The sequence below is a fragment of the Bombina bombina genome, chromosome 1 (assembly GCF_027579735.1).
Source record: "Bombina bombina isolate aBomBom1 chromosome 1, aBomBom1.pri, whole genome shotgun sequence".
Classification (NCBI taxonomy): domain Eukaryota; kingdom Metazoa; phylum Chordata; class Amphibia; order Anura; family Bombinatoridae; genus Bombina; species Bombina bombina.
The window spans coordinates 376,899,066-376,915,369 of NC_069499.1; the positions used below are offsets into that span (position 1 = coordinate 376,899,066).

At 35.8% G+C, this 16,304-nt stretch overlaps 1 protein-coding gene across 1 annotated transcript in view; it reads right to left on the minus strand.

Moving 5' to 3' along the window:
- LRP1B (LDL receptor related protein 1B) overlaps positions 1-16,304 on the minus strand; it is a 2,715,774-nt gene that overhangs the window by 1,365,108 nt on the left and 1,334,362 nt on the right. The window contains exon 10 of the mRNA XM_053698264.1: positions 5,938-6,081. Within this exon, the coding sequence (XP_053554239.1) occupies positions 5,938-6,081 (144 nt within the window). The remainder of the gene's footprint in view (positions 1-5,937; positions 6,082-16,304) is intronic.

Consider the following 16,304-nt stretch of genomic DNA (forward strand, 5'->3'; position numbering starts at 1 on the left):
AACTTCTAACAATATGAAATTCCCAGTATTCACAGATTTTAATTTTAAGGCATGCAAGTTTTGGGGTTGATAATTGTGAGAGCACAGATTAGTGGTGACATCAATAGGCTGTCTGGGATGTTTGAAACTTGATAAAATATGTTGGCCATTGGCCATACAATAAGCACCTAGCAAACAGTCAATACATTAAATATATTAAATACCTGTATATGTGTGTGTGTGTGTTGTGTGTGTGTATATGTGTATTATGTGTGTGTCTGTGCATGTGTGTTGTGTGTGTCTGTATGTACATGTCTGTGTGTCTGTATGTGTATGTGTGTGTGTTGTGTGTGTGTGTTGTGTGTGTCTGTATGTGTGTGTGTCTATATGTGTCTCTGTGTGTGTATTATGTGTGTGTCTGTGCATGTGTGTTGTGTGTGTCTGTATGTACATGTCTGTGTGTCTGTATGTGTATGTGTGTGTGTTGTGTGTGTCTGTATGTGTGTGTGTCTATATGTGTCTCTGTGAGTGTATATGTGTGTTATTTGTGTGTTGAGTGTGTGTGTGTGTCTGTATGTGTATGTGTGTCTGTATGTGTCTCTGTGTGTGTATATGTGTGTTATGTGCATGTCTGTGTGTGTATGTGTGTGTTCTATGTGTGTGTGTCTGTATGTGTGTGTGCGTCTGTGTGTGTGTACATAGCGACATGTCAAGATTAGATAAAATTATCTTATATTATCTATTGTAGTCCTTTGTGTTTTTTAGTTCCCCTTTCTCTGTTCATTAACCCTCTCTCCTACTTCTGCATTGATTTACAAGATATGTAAAAAAAATAAAAAAATATACACTATACTGTAAATTCAGGGCAGCTATCAACTTTGAGGTTAGAGGGTATTACAGTAACTAATTTGCAAGCACAGTATCCCCAGAAGCCCCTTGAACCTCCACTTGAAAACCTCCACTGGTACCACCCGTCATCTTTCTATGGAGCTTTATGGAAACCCTTGTTACCCGCTCCAATTGTTAAGGTATAGAATCACCACTGCATTGGGAACTCTGTCATTTTCAATACAAAACTTGTTATAGCTGTTATTTCAATCTGGAAAAAGATATCTTTTAATCTACTTTACCAGAGCCTTCTAGCTATTTATTAAGCTTTTGTATTGACACCAGCCTCAGAAAAATATTTGTTTTGCTACAAAAAAGTAAATTACATTATCATTTGTATTACTGTAATATAATGAAGGAATGGCAGTTTATTTGGATTCTTCTTATTATTAGTAGTACTATTTTAGTTTAGTTTTAATTGTCTTTTTGCAAAAGATAAAACTTATCAGTAATGTTTATCACTGCACAATATTCCCTTTAAGTACAGAATATATTTCAAATGGATCCCTTATGTAAAAATAAAGGAATACTTGTTTTGTTTTTGTCATTTATATGAAAAAGCAGCAACTAAACATGTTTTGTTTGTTTATTTTTTATTCTCAATACATCTGTTTACATTTAATCTGAAACTAATACAGCTGTTTCAGTTGTATACTTCCCAATAATAATTGTTTGACTCAATGTCCTACAATGGGTGTCCACAGGAATTTTTTTCAAGGAGTGGGCAAAAAGAGCATATCATAAAAAGTATATTAATATCAATGTAGGCAAATATAAGTTGATGTTTTTTTTTGTTATAGAAAACATTATCAGATTAGTAGCAATTCCTGATTAAAAGTGACAAATTCTTGGGTGCTGCATTAAGAGTCAAATCATAGAAGTGAAGAATGATAGTAATTAAAAACGAACTGCAGCATACAAGTACGATTTTATGTTTTTTCCTATATCTAATATTGACTATACTTTTTTATTTTTTATTATCTACCTGGTAAACTATAGTGATACGGTAAAAACAACAGTCATGAATATATAATGCAACTTTTAAAATACACAAGTTTTTTCATGAGGCGGCCATTTCTCCACTTTCATACCTTCATATATATATATATATATATATATATATATATATATATATATATATATATATATATATATATCACATGTGTACATCAACATTGTCTAATCTACACGCTAAAAACCTCCAAGTCAGGGATAACCTTACATGTCAAGAGAGAGAAGCAATTACAATTTTATCTGTTGACAATTATATCTGGTTACAATACATTGTAATTAGACCTGCTATAGTGGGATTAGATTATTCACAATATAGAACTGAAGCCTTCAGACAACTATTTGATGGTGTCACCTATCGTAAACTGCCTGGTAAATTGCCTGGCAATCCAATTTGTGTGTTCAAGAAACAGGTTGATAAGTTCTTAAGATTAGCACACATGGCTAACATTATCAATAATGATGAACATGCATTTCTTACAGTGGATAAATCAATTTGTCCAATATTCTATCTGTTACTGAAGATTCATAAATCGCTGGAAGATCCTTCTGGCTGACCTATTGTTTCGGCCCTGGGCTCTTTATTGCAACCACTGGCAGAATTAATTGATTTCCATTTACAGTCAGTAGTACAATCAACCCGTTCTTATCTTAGGGACTCTTTTGAACTGATTAATCTATTAAAATAATTAGGTGATATATGTGGTACAGATATTCTAGTAACAATGGATGTAGTCAGATTATATTTGGTGATACCACACCAGCACGGCATTTAAATGGTTAGGAGACTCTTGACGGGGAATGAGCACTTCTTAGGTCCTCCCATCGAGTTTCTTTTACATTTGATGGAGTTCTGTTTAGAGAATAGTTTTTTCAGATTCAAAGATGATATTTTCCTGCAAATTCTTGGCACAGTGATGGGGTCGAATATGGCCCCCTCATACGCCAATATATACATGGCTATGTATGAAGCATTTAATATTTTTAAATCTCCACACAACTCCATCAGATTTTATCAATGCTATATCGACTATGTGTTCCTCATTTAGAGGGACACCTCAGAGTTGTTGTTAAATTGGATCAATCAATTGAATGTTTTAGAATCCACCATTCGCTTTAAGATTGATTGGAATGTTAGTAAGATACACTTTTTAGATCTAGAAATCTATAAATTACATGGAGATAAAGGTTGTCAATTCCAAACCACACTGTACCACATACAAACAGATACAAACTCAATATTGCATTACTCCAGTAATCATCCACAGTTTCAAAAAGATGGGGTCAGCTCCTCACAGCTCCTGCGGGTGGTGCATAATAAGACAGAGGACTTTTGCAAGAATATTCAATTGTAAGAAATGTCACAATGCTTTCATGGATCAATGCACTGCTGCACAACAACGTAAACAGGAAACTTTGATCATAAGGAAGGAGAAAACTGATACAAGTAACCACCTGAATTTTGTAACAATGTTTGTATTTTTGCATCATAAAAGGCTTGATATTTACAATCCTGAGTCGTGCCTGCATTAATACTCCCCATATACACTGGCCAAGTAGGGGTCTACACTGTATATTTATATATATATATATATATATATATATATATATATATATATATATATATATATATATATATTACACAGAGAAAGCCTGGCTCTCACTTGCAAGTAAACAGCTAAGATTAAAAGTACAATTTGAAGAGTTATTTACCCTATATGGCCAAATGGGTGAAGCCCAGGAACCACGTCAAGGTCTCTTCAAACCTGGCTCCCAAATACAGCCAAACAATGCATGCTCTCAATCAAACAAACTGGAAACCACCCAAGGGTGCACAGGCTTATGTAATCTTCTTAGACACATACAAAACACAAAATTGGGCTGCCCTTTCAAACTTCACCGGGTACACATCCTATCACCCTACAAAATGCACAGACCTGGGTGCACAATAGCACTCATAGGCAGTTGCACAGTCTCCAGAGTCCCAGGCAGTTAACCCCAGATAAGCCTGGGTGCAAAGTCCATAGGGAAAATTACAAAACAAATTAACACAACACACAGAGGAAGTCTGGCACTCACTTGCAAGTACACAGCTGAGATTAAAAGCAAAATCTTATATATACATACACAATAATATTCATACCATTCAAATTCAAATTGTAGTGGTAGAATGAGCCAGGGAGGGTTTCAAATGTCAAAATTGCTGATGATTCTGAAAGGTAGGCAGCTTTGCATGTGAAAGGTAGTCAACAAGACCCACATAAGCACAATCTCAGTTGCACTATCATGCTACTCACTGTGCTGCTCAGCCTGCTAAAAAACTTTTTTCTTTTTTTTTGAGTCTTTGCAAGGCTTTAGCTCTAATATCTGCAGATACTGTCCAGTAGCCCAGAGTGGGAGGGACCTGCTTGAGGTCGGAGCCAAGTAGGGAGGAGCGTCTTACACTAATCACAGTAAAAATACAGAGGGAGGCAGAAGCTCAAAGTAGCTCCATCAATTAGACAACATTAGCATAAATTAATTAATTAATTAAGATCAGCAAACCTCACTGCTACATGTCATGTGCAGGCTGCCACTCAGAGACACATATGAAATAAAGAAAGTAGCTTTATACCATTGTTGGTAATGTTATATTTGTAATTAAAAAGCAATCAAGGACTTACCACAGTCCTGCAAGCAAGGATTCAACACCAGCGGGTCATCTCATCAGTGCAGACAAATGAACAGTTTGTACACTAATGGAGGTGTAAATGAGCGGGACAGGAATATAGCAGCAGAGGGCAGAGCTGGTAGACCTTGGGAAAGAGCTCCCCTTGCTGCTGAAGGGTGAGACAACTATTTTTTTCTAACTTGAAGTAGGTTTTGATGAAACTAAAGTAAGGAAGCAGGCAAAACTTAAGGAGGGCATTTGTCCACCTTACCCCCTTCTAGATGCCAATTCTTATTACTAATTTGCATTGGTTGATAGGTATGTCCTGCTAATGCTTATTAAGCATTAGTAGGAAGAATTTATAAGCAAATAAGCATTAATAATTAGTATATTAGCTTACATTTAAATAGCTTTTACATTATTTTATGCAAAGGAAATGTCAGCAGGTTTAAATGGTGATTAAACATTATTAACTATGGTGTCCCTTTACCTAATATAATGACTCACCTATACTCAGATAGAGAAATCCTTACAATATGTAATGTTAGTGACATTTGAGGACTGGAGAGGAGAAAAGTTGAAAAAAATACATATTTTACAGAAAAAGTGCAATAAAGTGCATATCATTTTGAAAAAGTATCATGTAGCCATGTGCCAGATATAGGGTCAAAAAAAAATATCAAAAGGAAAGATGGTTAAATCTGCTAGGTAAAGTGTTCTATACCCGAATATGCTGCAATGAAAGAAGCCTGAGCAGAGTTGTGTATGTGATGAAGTTAGATTCAGAAATGTGGTAACATGAATATTACTTCCTTTGTTATATACTTTTCTAAGGTAAGTGACACAGTATTTGAGAACTATATTTGTGTTGTATGAGTGTTAAGTCTATTCATTGATTTATAATTGGTTGCTCTAATATTTCCAAAGATTTTCTGTATTTGCATTCAGTAAAACTGGATTTTAAAATAAATTCCTGAAGTTAGAAAACTATATCTGGAACCAACATTCTGGGGTATGCAAAATTGCCTATTTTTTATCCTAATTAATATTTACATGTTGCATCTGGGGTACACAGGGCAAAGTATATATCATAAACTGATTGTTATTTATATAAAAGTGATATAAAAGTGGGGTAAAAATATAAAAAACAACATTTTGCAGCAAAGTCAAATAATCTTAATATTTTGAGCTCCTGCCGTTTTTGAATGAAGTATTATGCACCAGAATGGATACATGCCAAAAGTAACACATTGCAGATCATTTCATTGCTTTCAAAACTCTACACATTTACATTAACTATTTACAATTTACTTATAAAGATTGTATTATTAATGATTGGAAGTCATTTGAATATAACATTTTCTCTTGATACATCAGTCGCATTAAAAATATTTAATTGTTCAACCTACTTTTGCATGACCTTCCATCATTTGCCAAAATGAAGCCATTCTTGCAGCGACAGGTCCGCGTTTTGTAACTGAAGCTGAGCAGACAGATGTGTGAGCAGCCCCCTGGCAATCCATCTGGGTTTACTTCACATGCATGGCTCCTGACTAAAACAAATCATGAAACACATCATGTTCAAATTACTTTTAAAATAAACATTATTTACTTAAGCATGTGAATTTCTCTGACAACAAAATTGATTTTACTTTAACTTAAGTCTGTTTTAATTGTTTGTTATGAATTAAACATATTAATTTACATCAATATATTTCAAAAACTCAGAAGTGTGCTAGAATATGTTCTGCTTGTAGTATAATACCAGTATCCAAACTAATATGATTAAAAAAAAATCTTAAACTTCCCTTAAAATTAAAATAAAATGTAATTGCCTGGAAAGGTCTTCATTCCGAATGGCACGCTGTTGTGTTTGAGCGATAACAAGTGTATCACGGCGTATATTACAAGTGGAAAATAAATGCGTTTGCTTGAGCGCAATTGACTTTAACACATCTCAGGTTAACGCAACTTCAGAGCTCTGATTAACTGTTACTCTCAAATTCTAAGTTGCAAAAATACATTGTGCAGAACAGTTACACTCATAATTACACTGTCTAAAAAAATAAAAAAAATATTACATACAATAATTATAAGGGGTCAAAGATATGAGGTCCCAGGTGTTATAAAACAAGAGGCATGCAAATGGCTTTAACATAGAGATACATAAATATATATGTCTTAATAGGTGTGTATGTTTATATGTATATACATATGTATTTATTGTTCAAGTAATTTTTATTGAAAATTGGTTTCTTGACAATTGTTCATGTTCAAAATATCATTATAACATATGATAATTACATGGAACATTTCGTTTAATATGTTGACTGTGACAAACAAAGTTCCAATTTCCGTAGTTATTTTCAAAATTATTAACAGTAACATTGTTTAAACATTAGAGTAATTGAGATGGGATCTCATCTCATAAAAGAACAGTTGAAAAAAGAGGAGGGAGAAGATAATTAATAGGGTTAAGAAAAGAAGGAAAGGGGGGAAGTATCTCTGTTTAAATACTGCATATAGCATAAGTTTCACTAGAGGTCTTAGAATCATTTTAAATTTTTTGTTCCCAAATAAGTTGGATATTCAAATATACATCTGATTTTCCCTGATAGCAGTAATACATTTTTTCCAGCTTGAGGACATGGTCAACTTCCGATCTCCATTGATCTATAGTGGGTATCTCTTGTGTTTTCCAAAGTCTAGGTATTAATCTTTTTGCACAGGTTAGCATTAGAAGGAATAGTTTCCTACGGTAAAGACATGTGAATTTTGGAATGTGATTGAGAAGAATAGCTTGTGGGGTGAGTGTTAAATTCATGTTTAGGATTTTGTTCATATAGTTTTCTACTTGGGGCCAAAAGTTACCTAGATTTGGACATGTCCACCAAATATGTGTTAAAGTGCCTTCATCACCACATCTCCTCCAACAACCAGATGAGGCATTGGGATAGATAGCTCGTAAACGTTGGGGGGTTAAATACTACCTAGCTAAAATTTTGTAATTTAATTCGGACATAATTAACGAGGTGGAAGAAGCGTGTGTGTGACGGAACCCGTATTGCCATGATTCATCTAACTCTATGTGTAGTTCGTCTGACCATCTCATCAGATAGGTTGGGCGTTTCTCAGGGAAGGAGCCTCTGAGTATTTTATATATCTGAGAGAGGTGTGCTCTTGTATTTTTCAGGTTTATGCACAATTGTTAAAATGTAGTCAATGGTCTCAAAATTTCCTGTCTGTGTGGGCTATGGTGTATTGCATGTCTGATTTAAAGGTATGCATACCAATTTTGGAATGGGGATCCTAGTTCCTCTTCAAGGGAGAGTCTATCTTTCATTTCTGTAGGCGTTGTTATTAAATAGATTGGCAAGTTCAGTAAAAGTTTGTTGTTATTAGTATGGGTAAGGAGGCTATGTTTCAGGAAAAGGTGATATCGTAGAACTGGTGTTAGGGGAGATATTGGGGTCGATATTCCCTTTATCTGTGTGAGCAATTCGTCCCATACTGCAAGTGTAGTTTTAATATATTCGGTATGTTGTATAATATGTGGTCTAGCATCCCTCGGGATCCATGGTATATCTCTCATATGACTAATCTGTAGAAGATGACTCTCAATCTGTACCCATAAATTAGAGGAGGAGGAGTGATTCCAGGGTACTATTCTAGCTAGATGTATTTGTAATAATTCGCTATATTGGGAACATTTAAACCTCCATCCTCTTTACTAAGGTAAAGTGTGTGTTGGGCAAATCTCGGGCGTTTATAGGACCAGATAAATGAGTTTATCATCTTTTGTTGTGTGCGCAGGTAGCTTTTAGGAATAGTCATAGGTAGGATTTGAAAAAGATAGAGGTATTTAGGAACTATCATCATTTTCACTGTGTTGATCCGACCCAGCCATGATAGATGTCCTTGCCTATGCCATGAGTCTAACAGCTGCTTTATGTTATTCTGGAGGGCAATGTAGTTGTCTGAGTATAATTTTTGAGTGTCTTTGGAGACCATCATGCCTAAGTATTTGAGTTTATCTGTCACTAAGAATTTTGTTTGTTGTTATATAGATTGTAGTTCCTCGGGTGATAAATTAACTGGCATCAGTCCTGACTTCTCCATGTTGATGGAGAAGTTGGAGACTGCTTTATATCTTTCTAATGTTTCTATAAGGGTTGGTATGGATACATTTGGGGTTTGCAATGTGAAGATCACATCATCAGCAAACAGGAGGCATTTCTGAACTACTCAACCAAACTCCAGTCCCCGGATTTGTGGATTATCTCTGATTTGTATCGCTAGAATTTCCACTGTAAGTGCAAATAATAGGGGGGAAAGTGGGCATCCTTGGCGGGTGCCATTAGATATAGGAAAGGATCGTGAGATGCTGTTGTTTATTTTTACTTTAGCTATAGGATTGTGATAGAGGGCCTGTATTCTGTTGATAAATTTCTCAGTAAAATCAAATTTTGACAGAGTGGACCACATAAATTGCCAGTCCACCCTGTCAAATGCCTTTTCAGCATCTGTTGAAAGCACTACTAGCGGTGTATGGTTAGAAGATGAGAAGTGTAGAGAGTGAAGCAATCTTATGGTATTGTCTTTCGCCTCGCGTCCTTTAATGAAGCCCACTTGATCCCGGTGTATAATATCGGGTAATATAGTGCTCATCCTGTTCGCTAAAATCTTGGCGTAAATTTTCAAATCTATATTTAGAAGTGATATTGGCCTATAATTACCTACTACATCGCCTGATTTACCTGGTTTTGGGACAACTGTGATCATTGCTTCTAGTAGGGAGCTGGAAAGGGCACTTTCGTTATCTATACCAGTATATAATGATAGGAGATGGAAGTTTAACTGTTTTTGTAACAGTTGATAGAATTTAGCCATAAGGCCATCTGGACCTGGTGATTTACCATTTGGCAGTGATTGAATAACTAAAGCGATTTCGTGGAGAGTGATAGGAGAATCTAGTAGTTGTTTATTTTCGTCAGTAATGGATGGTGTATTGATATTGGTCAGGTATGTCTGTAAGATTTCCGTCTTATCTGGGGTAGTGGTGCTTTGAATATTATACAAATTCGTGTAAAAGGAGACAAATGTATTAGTAATCTCTTCATTAGTATGAGTGGTCTTCCCAGTGTGTGTTTTGATTGTTTTGATAAAGTTGGTGAGTCTGCGTTTTTTCAGAGATCTGGCTAATAGTCGTCCTGCTTTATTACTTTCCACAAAGAACTTAGCTTTGGTAGTCAGTGCCCTCATATGAGCTTTTTGTATGAGAAACTTGTTAAGGTTTTCTCTTGCACAGGTTACTTTGTTAAGATTATGAGCTGAGGTGGGGTCTGTTCTAAGTGCAGCTTCACATGTGGCCAATTCTTTTGCCAGTGTATTGTACTGTGTCGAATGTTTTCTACGCTGTTGGGCATTGTGTTTCATTATAACTCCTCTGATGTAACATTTGTATGCCTCCCAGTTGTTTGCTAGTGACGTATCCTCAGGTTTATTTAGGGAAAAGTATTCATCTGTATGTTTCCTAATGTCCTCTACTGTTTCCGGCTCAGTAAGCAAGTGATCATTTAGTCTCCAATTGAATGTGTTGCGTGGTTTATTGGACCATTTAAAGATAGTAGAAACCATGCTATGATCAGACCAAGAAGTGTGGGAGATTTTAGAATGTACCAGAGTGGAGAGGAGAGTTTGGTCACATAGAATGTAGTAAAGTCTGGAGTGAGAATGTTGTGGATGTGAGAAAAAGGTATAATCTCTCTTATCTATGTGTACTATCCTCCACGTGTCGAAAAGATTGATGCTTTGTAAAGCTGTACAATTGGATTTAAGAGTGTTATTTCGCATGTAGGATCTACCAGATGATGTGTCCAGAGTTGTATTTAAAGGGAAGTTAAGGTCTCCTCCGACAATAATCGGGCCTTTAGCCATATCTAATATCATGTTGATAAGAGGTTTATAAAAATGCGGGGTTGGTTTGTTTGGAGCGTATACATTGACTAGGGTTACTGGAGCACCATAACAAAGGCCCACTAAAATTAAGATTCTGCCTTCTTTGTCTGAGAGTTTCTGTATTAATTCAAAATGGAAATTTCGTCTAAATGATATGCTGACTCCATTATTCTTATGTGTACCAGAGCTACAAAAATGTTGGTCATAGTATCTTTTAGATAATGTTGGTTCGTGATTTTTCTTAAAGGGAGTCTCTTGAGTCATTATTATATCTATTTTTCTTTTGTGAAAGTCATAGAATGCAATAGATCTTTTTTCCGCCGATAGAAAACCTTTGACATTTTGTGTGGCTATGTGTAAAGTATCTGCATTACAATGAGGTGTTTGTGCTATTTTGGAGTTCGACATTTGGTATATATGTGCTGATTATTTAGCAGGAACCTGCAGCGATACTGTGTATTCTTAGCTATATGTCTGCTAGTAATTCAGGGAAAGAGAGTCTGGTGGGAAGGGTTTAGCTTTAAGGGGGAGAATCGGGTGAGCTAGGAAAGAAAGGAAAGTTATAGTGTTAGAGGTTAGAGTTAGTAAGGGTAAGGGTAGAAATAGCAATATCAATATCTTCTGTATTAAACAATATACAATAGCAATTTTAATGACAGTTTCTGATTCAGAATAAGTTTGGGAGCTTTATGTTACAGACCGGGTGTGTGAATAATAAGGGGATATACATAAGCTCTTCGGTTATGTTGTCTGCAGCTTGATTATTAAATAACATTTTTAATTAGACCTAGGTAGATAAAAAGATCATTGATTAACCTGTGATGCCTCTGATATATCTCTCACCCTTATTTTGGAATCATTCATAGCCCAGTAGATTAAATTAATTACTATCTGAGTCAAGGTGTCTCTTGATTCCTAATGTCAGTAGTGACATGTCCTGCACTAAGGGCTAATAGGGCAGTTACTTAAAGCTGCAGGTATTATAAATGCTCAACTTCTATTGAGTAGTCTTGCCAGAGAGATTCTACGGGTTGTGGAGGAATTTTCTTTTAGGTGAATATTTTGTGCTGGTAATAGTAGGTTAGGTCTACTCAGTGTAGTTCTGGGGCAGAGGTTAATGGTAAGAGCTCGTTCATAATAAAATTGAATAACATACAACAATTACATTTGACAAAGGTTGATATTTTGAGACTTATAATTATTTTCCTTATTATTTTCTAAGATATTAGCAGGAAGAAGTATCCTCTGATCTTGAGGGCCTAAGGATAGTTACTCGTGGTGGGCATCTCTCCACAACTAATCAGTAGAGCTTATGAGGGGATGTAAACCGCCGCCTCTGGTCGCAATATTCATAAGGTCAAAACATATCAATGGGGAAATAGGGCATAGGTATATTTTATATCGGTATCGTGAGGCATTTATATAGTAATTAGAGGTGGATATCTCTGGGTGATTATATCTAAGCGTACTGGTCAACACATATGAAATTTTGAACTATAACTATTAAATAACAATAAACTTGAATAACAGTATGAAAACCACATGTAAACAAATTATCCAGTATTAATGTACAATGGATAAAACTCTATTATCCACACTAATGGGATCATCTCTTCAGCAGAGAAAGTCTTTGTTTTTTAACTGTAGCCCTGGGCTTTCCCATAGGTAGTAGTCTTTCAATTTTCTCCTGATAAGCTAGAAAGAAGCAATATTATCTGGACTTCGAAATATGGTTATCACATTTTGCAACAAATCATAAAAATAAACCACATACACATCAACTATCTATTAATAAGGTATAGTGAATGAAACTCTGTTGTCCACATAAGTGAGATCATCTCATCAGCAGGGAAAGTCTTTACTCTTTCATTTTTGCTCTGAATTTACTCATAGATAATAATCTTTCACTTCCGTCTAGAAAACCAGAAAGAAGTAATACACTCTGAGCTTCGAAATACGGTCACCATATACTGTAACAAACAATGATTATAAGAAAATGTGTTAAACAGATATAGTTACTCATCTCAGAGCGTCTGTGTCTGTGTTGTCATCATCAGCTTGGGTTATCTGTCTTCTTTTTGACTGCTTGCTGTTGGTATCAGGGCCTGGTCTTCTTTGGGACTTTGGATTATCCAATTTATTGTGCTGTACTTGAGAAGTTGAGGGAGTGTTGTTGTCAGGTGGAGAAATATTTAACAGGTTACAGAATCTGTTGAGGTCTGTTAAAGATGAGCATTCAAATTTCTTTCCGTTTTTCATAACTATGACTGATGTAGGGAAGCCCCATCGGTATGGGATGTGCAATGTCCTTAGATGTGTTGTTAAAGGCTGAAAGTCTCTCCTTTTCTGCAAAGTTCTTTGTGAGAGGTCTTGGAATATTTGAAGTTTGTGTTCTTGGAAATTTATAATTTGGCTTTTCCTCGCCGTATTGTATATTTCTTCTTTTTGTCTAAAATTTTGGAAGTGAACAATAACGTCCCTTGGAGGAGCGTCGTCCGGTGGCTTTGGACGTAGTGCGCGGTGCACTCTATCTAATGGAATCTCTCCATTATCTGTATTGGTGTTTCTTAGTACCTCTCGAAATAGGGCCTGTAAATAATCCCTGATTTCATGATTCATGACTGTTTCAGGTATCCCTCTGAATCGAAGGTTTCCTCTTCTCGTACGATTTTCTAGGTCGTCGATTTTGTCTTCTAGTTCAGTTAGATGTAGAAGTTGTTTTGTTTGGTTGGTAGAAAGATGTGACAATTTTTGTGAAACCACATATTCATGTTCCTCAAGCGTGTCCACTCTGTGGCCTAGTTCGGTCATTTCTTTTTTGAGATCAGCGCATTCCTCTTTAATACAGGATTTAACCTGATCAATCAAGGCTGCCATAGCTTGGTATGTGATCGGTGTGTCTACATCTTGTGTTTGAGTTATAGTTGTGTCTTCGTCTATCTTAGACTGTATGGTGTCTTGTTCTAGTTCTTCTTCTGACGTTTGCTGTAAGCATTCCATATCTTTACTTTTGGTGCTTTGGTCAGTCTGCTTAAAAAAAGTGTGAACAGTGCTTTGATTGTTTTGTGATGCCTTCTGCAGCCTTTCTTGGCGTAAAGCTTTTCTCTGTGACATTTTGGTGACTGGATTGTAGGAAAATTTTTATGATGGCAATTGACACTATACCTCTTGGGGTGCTTTACCCTCACAGGGCGATTACGGGAAAGGGAAAGAGGGATATGACCCGTCACCACTTTGTGTGACAGGAAAAGGGACAGAGGTACGTGTCAGATAGATGGGATGCTGGAGAAGTTCAAAGAAGAGGTAGCACTCTTTGGCGTTATTCAGCTAGATCATAGCTCTCTTGTATGTGCGTGCAATGTATTATGCATTTCTTCTGTTGTGTTTCAGGACATCTCCATTAACATATTGTGCTATTTACAGTTTGTAGGGTATTTACCTTGATATGATATATAAAGTTGATGATATTTAATAGGATCTGCTCCCAGTTTGAATGTGCGTCACCGTGTATTTTTTGAGGTATATCAGTTCGGTGTATCGCCCTATATCTTTGAGCCAGTACAAATACCAATAAGTAAATATTCAGAAGATCTGTTCTCTTCTATACACGTTATCTGTTCAATTATTCCCAAAAAGCTAGCCAGTGCCTCTTACTATATACGCAGACTTAAGGGTGCTGTCTGTGATAGTAGCGTCGTCTATTAGAGTTCAGATGGTAGAGTCTTTGTATATAATGTCCCTCATGGTAGTCAGAGTGTGGAAAAACTAAGTGTGTAGCTCAATATGGATGATTCACACCTCCTGCTCACTGCGATATGCACTGCCTCGGTAAATACTGTTTTCCACTGTTTGATTGTAGGCAACAGCTCTGCGGGTTTCGAATGTTGCAGTCTGATACTTAGGGTGCTTGTTCGTTACTCGGCGGCTGTGATAGCGTGAGTGCCTGTGTTAAGTATTCGGGCCGTTGTAAGGGCCGCAGACCCGGTGTTATCCGTTGGTAGTTAACTAGTGCACAAATGTGAGCTCCGGTTCTGGTATGGAGCATTAAGGAGTTAGTTGTAGTTGGCGACTGGAAGTTGCTGCTTAATGTTTGAATTTAGAGCTATTATGGGCTTTAATACCCGGTCTGTTCACGGAGCCTCAGTGAAGTGCAGCCATCCTGGTCGGCTGCTCGCTCCGCCCCCATACATATGTATACAATGTATACATTGAGGTCGTTACCAGAATTAACCATTATGGATTACAAATACTGTAACATGTCATGTTTCTTGTGACTGCCTTCGTATATTGGCAACAAGATATTTGCTTATGTTTTTCAAGTGATCACGCATTGTTTCAGTTGGAATATTCGTAACATAAATGAGACATTCTTGTTTAAGGAGTATCCGCAACATTACGAGACACTCTTGGTTCATATAATATTACAGAGTTACGGATCTAGTGGACACTCTCAATGGTTCTAACTTTAATACAGTCCTTAGTTGGTGGTGTCGAGTTTCACTCCCTGGGGACGCCCTGGGAGTGGTAGTGAAGTTTTCACTTTGGATACTATTTTGATTTTCTGATGTTTTTTGTTTTATAATTTGTGCTGAGGTTTAGACACGGATGTGTTTGGTGGATGGGGTATGTGTGGATCTGAGTGAACCTATATCAGATGTTTCCTCGATGTTTGTTATAATTGCATAGTGTGAAAGATCACTTTGATCATATCTTTTGTTGAAGAATAAAAAACTTCTTGATTCTAAGACTCAGTGGCTGGGATTTATGATTTTTATTATTATTATATAGTCTGTGACCAGACTTTATCCCGTGCCTGAGCATATTTTCTAGAAAGGGTGGTGCGGTCACATTATATCTTATATATGTATTTATATGTATATACATATGTATTTATATGTATATACATATGTATTTATATGTATATAGATATATTTACAGACATTTATACACATATAAACACATGAATACATACATATTAATCCAATAATCCAGTGAGTGCAGTCCTTTGGTCAGAACTGTTACCTGAATGATCTAGTACCCTGGTTGCTGACTCTTTACTGTATATATATATATATATATATATATATATATATATATATATATATATATATATATATATATATATATATATGTACATATATATATATATATATATATATATATATATATATATATATATATATATATATATATATATATATATATATGGCTAAACAATGAGGTAAATTTAGGGAGAAAGTAAAAATCAAAATTGGATAATTATCACTAATGTGAAATATAAAGCTGTTAAGCGTACTTTTAAACACTTTAAAACAGCGGTGCAGACCCTATAGTAATAATATAACAAACTATTAGGCATAGAGGAGAGAAATATACTAAAGTATATTTTATAAAGTTAGGGATTTCAGCACTCTTATAAATTGCTCAGCAGCTCACCGGGGGGAGAAATGCATCCACCACACATAATTAAGAAATGGCAGTCAAAACAATGCTATAATACAGAGACATTTATTAACGTCAGATAATAAGTGTTGGATAATTAAGTAATGCATCACTACATAAAAGAAACATACCTATGCAAGTATTTCTGTAGTATAACAAATAATGTGAAATGGGCATTTAGCCCCTAACATCAATACACTAAACATTGCAACATAATTGTAGCCCCATATAAACTGGGTTGTTACAAAGATAAGATGACTTATATGTTGCAGATTACTTCACATATTCCAGCCACGTTGCAAACTATGTGGCAAACTAATATAGTTCAGCACTGGTAGCAGGTTAACCTCTCAAGTATGATCGCATATATAGAGGT